Source organism: Acomys russatus, chromosome 16 (genome assembly GCF_903995435.1).
Source record: "Acomys russatus chromosome 16, mAcoRus1.1, whole genome shotgun sequence".
NCBI classification, from domain to species: domain Eukaryota; kingdom Metazoa; phylum Chordata; class Mammalia; order Rodentia; family Muridae; genus Acomys; species Acomys russatus.
This window is the reverse complement of record NC_067152.1, coordinates 29,444,418-29,452,280: the sequence shown is the minus strand read 5'-3', so window position 1 is coordinate 29,452,280 and position 7,863 is coordinate 29,444,418. Positions and strand designations below refer to the sequence as shown.

At 51.9% G+C, this 7,863-nt stretch overlaps 1 protein-coding gene across 3 annotated transcripts; it reads right to left on the bottom strand.

The window, feature by feature from the left end:
- Positions 1-679: 679 nt before the first annotated feature.
- Hexim2 (HEXIM P-TEFb complex subunit 2) lies at positions 680-6,582 on the bottom strand. 3 transcript variants are annotated; one of them, XM_051158813.1, is made up of 3 exons: positions 6,444-6,582; positions 5,732-5,836; positions 680-1,690 (listed from the first exon to the last, which is right to left on the bottom strand). In XM_051158813.1, the coding sequence occupies exons 2-3, from the start codon at positions 5,792-5,794 to the stop codon at positions 809-811; spliced, it is 945 nt and encodes a 314-aa protein (XP_051014770.1). In that variant the 5' UTR covers positions 5,795-5,836; positions 6,444-6,582; the 3' UTR covers positions 680-808. The 3 variants fall into 3 exon arrangements, with proteins under 3 accessions (XP_051014770.1, XP_051014772.1, XP_051014773.1); XM_051158815.1 differs by having other exon boundaries at positions 5,732-5,833; positions 6,444-6,581; XM_051158816.1 differs by having other exon boundaries at positions 5,732-5,833; positions 6,479-6,579.
- Positions 6,583-7,863: the final 1,281 nt, after the last annotated feature.

The window sequence follows — 7,863 nt, the reverse complement described above, 5'->3', positions numbered from 1 at the left end:
CCTTTCTGGGACAATGGTCTTCTTACTCCACGCTTCCAGAATGCTAGGCAAATGCACCACCACCTTTAACCTGTATCCCCACCCCACAAGTTTGGGGTTTTTTGCTTGTCTGTTTTTAGGATTTTCTATTTATGTGTATACATGCACATATGTGTGCATGCATATGTACAGAGGTCATAAGAGTGTGAGTGTGTGGGAGTATGTGTGTGTGTGTGAGACAGAGGTCAAAAGAGGGCATCAGATCCTCTGGAACTGGAGTGACAGACAGTTGTGAGTCACCTGTAGATGCAGGAAACCAAACTCCAGTCCTCAAACAGACCAACAAGGTCTCTTAACCACTGACCATCATCTCTTCGGCCCCAACAGGAGGGTTTTAGCTGGAGGTGTGCTGCAATTAGTAGAGCTCTTGCTTAGTGTGCATGAAACCCTGTGTTAGAGCCGGGCGTGGTGGCGCACGCCTTTAATCCCAGCACTCAGGAGGCAGAGGCAGGCGGACTGCTGTGAGTTCAAGGCCAGCCTGGTCTACAAAGAGACAGCCAAGGCTACATAGAGAAACCCTATCACAAAAAAAGAAAAAAGAAAGAAAGAAAGAAAAAAAAAAGAAATACCAAAAAGAAGAAGGAAGAAGAGGAAGAGGAGGAGAACCCTTGTGAAATCAATTCTAGCCACACTCTCTAGGTCTTTCAAGGCCATTTAATTGCTCTGTAAAAAGTAAGATGACATCAAAGGGCCAACCGTGGAAATGACAAGGGAAACACTGACCATGTCTCAGCAGTTCTCAGCGGGGCAGGGGTGCTGGGAGTAGCTTTCATCTGTCACTTGTCTCCTTGTGACCCAGCTGGCCTGAGTGGTTATGAAATGGGGTCTTATCCTTGGGTCTGGGGGTCCCTTCTGCAGCTGGCTTCTCCTGGTCACAGCAGCTGCCCTCTCGGTTCCACATCTCGTTCTCCTGCCGAAGCCGCTGGTTTTCAGTCCTGAGCCTCTCCACCTCAGCAGCCAGCTCCTCCACCTGTTGGCAGGGTTGCCTGCCGGGGTGCCCCTGCAGCTGCTGGAGCCTCCGAGTTTCCTGCTCAGCCTGTGACAGTCGCCTCTCCAGATCCAGGTAATCTCGCACCAGCTCCTGCTTGCTGCGGCCCTGAAGGCTCTCGGTGTGGTAGCGCTCATAGGCCTCAGAGAAGTCCCGCTGCTGGAATTCCCCATGGGCTCGGCCTGGCCCGTCACTGTCCCCCGCTTCATTCTCCCCACTGGAGCCTGGGTAGGACAGGCCGTGAAGTACATCCAGGTTAGGCTCCTCCAGGTCACGGTCATTCATGAGGAACTGGGTGGTGTTGTAGGGTGCCAGGGGCTGGCCTTTGGCGAACATCTCCTCGCGAACCCGGGAGGCCCTCTGGCTCTGCCTCTCATCCCGCTGTTGCTTCTCAGCCCAGCTCAGCTCCAAGTAAGGCCTCCAGTGCCGCTTGCGCTTTGATGGCCGCCTGCGGTGCTTCTTCCGGGCCAGCACCGCCTCCACTGAACAGGCCCCAGAGCTCTGGGTCCGAGAACCCCTAATGGTACAGCTTGAGCCACCGCCGTCAGCGGGGGCAATCCCTTCATCCTCCGAGTGACTCTCCCTTCCTGGTGGCGGAAGCATGGTACCACCAAAGTCATGAGGCTCGTGGGCTATCTGGGGGCTCCGCAGACCAGGAGAGGTCTAGAGAGAGGAAGGAGGGTGGATCACAGACAGCCTTTGCCTGGGAGCAGAGTCCTTCCCGATCCATGATCCATGCAGCCCTCTCACACCTGCCTCCTGTCCCTCACCCTTTCCCAACAATTTAACTGCGTTTCTTCCAGTGGGGAGAAAAGCATTTCACCTGAGTATTTCACTGTCACTAGTCATTTATTTTTTTCCTTCTTTTTTTCCATCTTTTTAAAAACTTTTTGAGTAGCATCTCCAAAGACCAGGTTGGCTTTGAACTCACTCGTGCAACCGAAGATGACCTTGAACTTCTGATCTGCCTGCCTGCACGCACCTCCTGAATGCTGGATTACAGACATGTGCCAACATGCCTGGTTTATGCGGTGCTGGGGCTCAGACTCAGGGTTTCATGCATGCCAGGTGGCCCTTCACTGGTCATTTCAATGTCCAGAACAATACCGGACCTAGAGTAGGCATTCCACAAGTACTATTCAAATAAAAAATAGGGGGCGGGGGTGGGGGTGGGGGCTGGAGAGATGGCTCAGAAGTTAAGAGCACTGTCTGTTCTTCCTTAAGGTCCTCAGTTCAATTCCCAGCAACCACATGGTGGCTCACAACCATCTACAATGAGATCTGGTACCTTGTAAGCACACATGCGGGAAGAATACTATACAAATAGTAAATAAATAAATCTTTTTTAAAAAGAGAGAGAGAGAGAAATAGGGGAGCTGGATGTGGCAGCCTGTAAATTCCAGCACTAGGTGGTGGAGGCAGGAGGATCAGGACTTCAAGCCAGGCTCAAAGACAGCCTGGGCTACCTGAATACCTCAGAAGAGATTAATACTTGGTTTAATACTCTGCTATCCTTCAAGCTTGGGGCGGGGGTGGGGGTGTCTTCCTACTGTAACCCGGCTGGCTTCAAACTCACTATCTTCCTGTCTCAGCCTCACAAGGAGCTGGGGCCAATTAACAGGTACATGACGCTATAACTAGTTCTGAATTTTGTAACTTTATTGAAGCCAGAATTTCACGCATGCTCAGCAGGCACCATGTCACTCTGCTGTATTCCTAGCCCTTTAATTTTTACTAAGGTTCCCAGGCTGAACTTGAACTCACTCTATACCCAGGCACGTCTCGAGTTTATAATCCATTTGCCTCAAGCCTCCTGAATAGCTAGGACTATAGGCCTGTGCTACCAGGCCAGGGTTTGAACATAATGACTTCTGAACAGGGATTCCCCACACTCCCTCAACCCCCCAAAATTATATGACAAATCCTGCTTTTAGCTTTTTTTTTGTTTTGTTTTCTTTTTCTTTCTTTCTTTTTTTTTTTTTTTGAGACAAGGTCTCTCTGTGTAGCTTTGGCTGTCCTGGACTCACTTTGTATAGACCAGGCTTGCCTCGAACTCACAGGGATCTACCTGCCCCTGCCTCCCCAGTGCTGGGATTAACGGTGTGCGCCACCATACCTGGCTGTGCTTTTAGCTCTGCATGGTAGGGCCTTCCCTCTTGCCCACGAGTGAATTCTAATGTTGCCTGTGTGGTGATGTTCTCCCTGAAGGCCCTATGAAAGTGGCTCTCCCACCTCTCCTCCTCAACTACGCTACCATGTCACAAGGGCAGCCTCTTGCAGTTCCCAGCACGCCCGGAACTACTACTCTCCATCCCCTGAAGATGTGTCACTCTACCTCCATGCCCAGTAAATAAATACCAGGCTGTTTCTCTCTTTGTGTGTGTGGCAGCGAGAGGTCCCAAGCAAGGAGAGGTCGCAGAGAGATTTCAGAACTTTGAAGAGGTAGAGAGAGGTTTAACCCGGCAATCCCAGAGTTTGGGGACAAAGGCAAGCAGATGAGTCTGAGGCCAGCCTGTCAAGTTCCAGGCCAGCCAGGGTTGATACAATGAGACCTTGAGAGAGGAAAGGGAGAGAGACAGCATGTGCACCGGCTTATCTGTGTGGTGAGGGTGGGAGTCCCGGGTGTGGGGAGAGAGGGGGAATTGCTCAGTTTGTGGTTAGGGAGATTTCTAATAATAACCACTATCATTGGCATGCTGTTTTATACGCACACCGTGGCATCTGAGCAGGGGTTTCTTTAAAAATTTTATTACATTTACTTATTATGTAAGTGTGTTTCCAGACCCACCCTAATGACTTGTGTGTGTGTGTGTGTGTGTGTGTGTGTTTCGGTCACAGGATAACTTGCGGGAGTTGGTTTTCCCTTTCTGCTGTGTAGATGCTGGAGGTTGAACTCAGGATGTCAGGCTTGGTGCAATCACCTTTACCTGCTGAGCTATCTTGCTGACCTCTGAGCAGGGGAGCTTAGGGTTTGCTTTCAGGGACAAACTGCTTGCAGCCTTGTATATTCTGTGAGTGTATACATGGGTTCCTGGATTATTTGGGGTGTGGCGGGGTTTGTGAAAGAGTCTCACTTGATAGCCCAGGATAGTCTGGGACTCAATTTGTAGCCAAGCCTGGTCTCTAATCTTCAGCAATCCTGCCTCATCCTCCTGAGTTCCGGTTTATGCCACAAAGCAGCACCATGCCTGTCCTATTGTGAGATTCAGGGATGCTAAGGGAATTCTGGGGAGGGGGTGGAGATATGTTGTGACTTGTTTGTAGTGTTCTTTCACCTGCAAGAAGATCACCAATAATAAGGGACTGGCCTTGTCTCACTGGTAGCTTGGGCCAACTAAGATGGCTCTGCTGCCCACCCTCCAGAGACAAAGTACTGGGAATGCAAAGACAGGCCAGCACCCAGCGCTGGCACCCTAGTGATTCTTGCCTAAAAGCAAGCCAGCTCTGTCCTTCAGCTTACCTGTTGTCTCCGTTTTGAGGCACTGTCCCTCTACCACCATGATCACTGTATATAGTAAGCTGTGTAACCTTCATGAGTCACATGCCCTCTCTGAACCTTCCAGCACTGATATGCCGTATGTTTCAAATAAAGTACGTCTAAGAAACCCTGGAAATGGCTGCGTAAGATGGATCAAAAGCTTCTCTGAGCCAGACCTTGTGACATACATGTATAATGCTAGCACTTAGGAAGTGGAGGCATGTGAATCTCTGAGAGTTCAAGGCCAGCCTGGTCTATAGAGAGTTCCCGGACAGCCAGAACCATTATACAGAGAACCACTATCCACCCTCCACCCCCCCCCACCCCCCCCCAAAAAAACCAAAAGAAACAACAACAAAGGCTTGGGCATATAGCTCCATGATAAAGCACTTTTCTACCGTTTGCAAGGCCCTGGGTTCAAGCCCCAGCACTGCAAAATCAACAACAACCACAAAAACCAAATCTCTTGATTCTTGGCTCTCTGCTATTTCGGGAGTGTGGGTGATGAGGGGATTGTTAAAGTGGGCTGGGACCTGCGGGCTCCTGTTGTCAGGACTTAGGACCTTTCTCTCCTCTTTTTTTTTTTTTTTAGTTTTTCTTGCCCCACCCCACCCCCCAACCTGTAGATAAAAAACCTCTTTTCCTGTTTCATTCTTGGTTCTCAGCCTGGGGGGGGGGGGGGGGAAAGTGCAAATCTCCAACCAAGCTATTGTCCTTGAGGTCATTTGTCACTGAGAGGCAAGGCTCTGTTATTGGAAGACTCTGAGTTTAAAGTGGAATTTTGTTGCTCCAAGGCTGCACAGTTATGGAGATGGTATAGCCTCTCTCCGAACCTTAGCTTCTGTCAACTAGAAATACTTCCTACCCTGAAGGGCTTTTAAGGAATTCATGAGATATCCCTGAATCACATTCTGGCCTATTTCCCAGAGCACAGTACAGACTCATTTAAAACACTGACTTTCTAGTTGGGTGTGGTAGTACAGACTTTTTTAGCCTTGCAATTTTAGCACTAATAAGGCTGAAAGAAGAGTGTGGTTGCAAGTTCAAAGCCTGCTAGGAATACACAGAGAGACCCCTGTTTCAAACAAAAATAAAACAAAATACCACTTTTCTAAATCTATAAGCACATTTGAAACAAACAACCGAACCGAACCGAACCCCCTAGGATTTCAGCGTATCGACCCCACGTTTCCGGCCTCAGGTGGTTGGGAGGGGTGAGTACTTACCCTCTCCTGCTCCAGAGCAGCTGGTGACTCTGTATTACAGTTGGTATGGTTCAGAGTGGCCATCTTCTCCTACTTTCAGTAGATGCCTTTAACTAGTGTCACCTGCTTTGAATAACAACAGAAACCGAAGTCCTCAGGCAGAATCCGGTTGGTCAAGAATTGTTTGCCCCACCACCACCACTACCACCACCAGCGGCGGCAGCAGCTGCTGCTGCAGCCATTTTGTGGCCTCAGCCCTGCAATGCCTCCACTTTCAAATGAAGACTTGGAAGAAGGCTGCTTCCATACCCTAGTTTTCACACCTCTAGCCAGCCAGGGGCTGAATGGGATAGCGAGGCCATTTTCCCAGTCCTGTTTCTCAGGCCCCAAGCCTCCACTCTCCTAGGAAGTGAAGACCAGGCTGACAGTTAGGAAGGTAGGCCCTAAGCTCTGTCAAACAGAAAGGCAACTGCTTTGGGAAGCTGGGGATGGGGTGGGTCTGTGGCTCCTGGAAGGTCCCTAGCTTGACCACCTGGGGCCCCATCAATGGTGGAAGTCATTTTGTCGACAGGGCCTGGACGGCTACTCTGCTGCCTCAAGGGAAGGGAAAATAGAGGAAAGAAGTCTTAATACTACATGCAGCTGTCAGGGAAAACAAATGAGGGTAAAAAATGGATTTCTTGGAGGAGGAGAAATAGTCATGGGAGGGAGGTTTAGCAAAGGTGGGACTGACCTATTTGCTGTCAAGGGCTTAGTGTACACCACTACCTCTGTGTGTCTTTCTGTGCCACCGCCTGTCCATGAAATTCTCAACGCCTCAGCCCTACCTCTTGCTGCAGTAGCAGCAGCTCTGGCCAAGCCGCTCAGGCACTAAGATGGGGGGGGGGGGGGGGACCAGGGGGGGAGAGAGTAGGGAGATGGGGGGCCGAAGAGGACAGCCTGGCAGCGCAGTGACTGCTGGGAGTTGTAGTTCTTCCAGCTGAGGAAAGCTGCTCTGGATACCTTCACGCTCCCATTACGTCAACATCCGTAGAACCCAAGAACGCCAAAAAAAAAAAAACCTATCTGCTTTTGCGTGGACGTCCCGCGCTCACCGGTCTGCTCTCTGATTGGGTCGCCCGTCTGCCACTCTTCTCACTTTTGTCAACAACTAGCTGTGCGGAAGCACAACTGCACCCGCCCTGTCAGAACTCAATTAAAGAGTTCATTGATGGCGTTAGTCTTTAACCGGGGAAGAAAAGTAGATCCGGCTGACGGGGGTGGGTGGGTAGGGGGGCGGGGCTTACACGCGGAGGGCTCCCTAGCCTTGAGGAAGGCGACGGAGAAGCTCGGTGGCCGCCGCCGCCGCCATTTTGGGCTGGGAGGAGGCAGCGGAGGGACTCGCTGCGCAGTGAGAGCACCCCATGGGGGGTGGTCCGGGCGCGGGGAGAGGCCGGGCCGAGTGGGCTGCCTGAAGTGGCGGCGCCGGGAGACGGCGGGGAGTTGGGGCGGGGGCCGGCGAGGGTGAAGGTTGGAGTCCCCCCCCCCCCCGGCCGAGCCCAGTCCTCAAACCGTCCCGTCGGCCCCGCAGCCTCGCCTTTGAGAGCGGGTCCTGTTTTCTTCCTTAATACTTTTTTTTTTTTGTTTTTTGTTTTTGTAATTACCGCGTGTTTCTCGTGAACCCAGCATGGGAGAGGCCAATAAGACGGCTTCCCCTATTTGCTGTGCTTCCACGGGTCTAGAGGCCGACTTCTGCCAAGGCCTCTCGTCTACCCTCCATTCCTCGTGGATATGGCGGCGAGGCCTGGCGTAGCTGGACCACCCCCCTCCTCGACCCCTTCATCTGAAGGACGAGGTGGGCGCGATGCCAGTTGGAGGCACTGGCTCGCGGGGACGGGCCGAGGTTGCAGCTCTGGCCGCATGCCCTCAGCGGGGCTAGTAGTCCAGTGGAGGCTCCGAGGGTGCCCAGCCGGATTGCGCCCACCTCTCCCCACCCCCCACACACCAAGTCCATCCCACCTCTTAGGGCTTGGGGAAAGCAAAGCTTCTATAGCAACCACCAACTCCCCCCCCCGCCCCCGGGACCAACTAGATCCGGGCCACGTGGAAAAGTCGAGCTCAGGGGCTTGGAAATTTCTGCGCTTTCTTGCCCTCAAGATTCCTCCCATCGATCC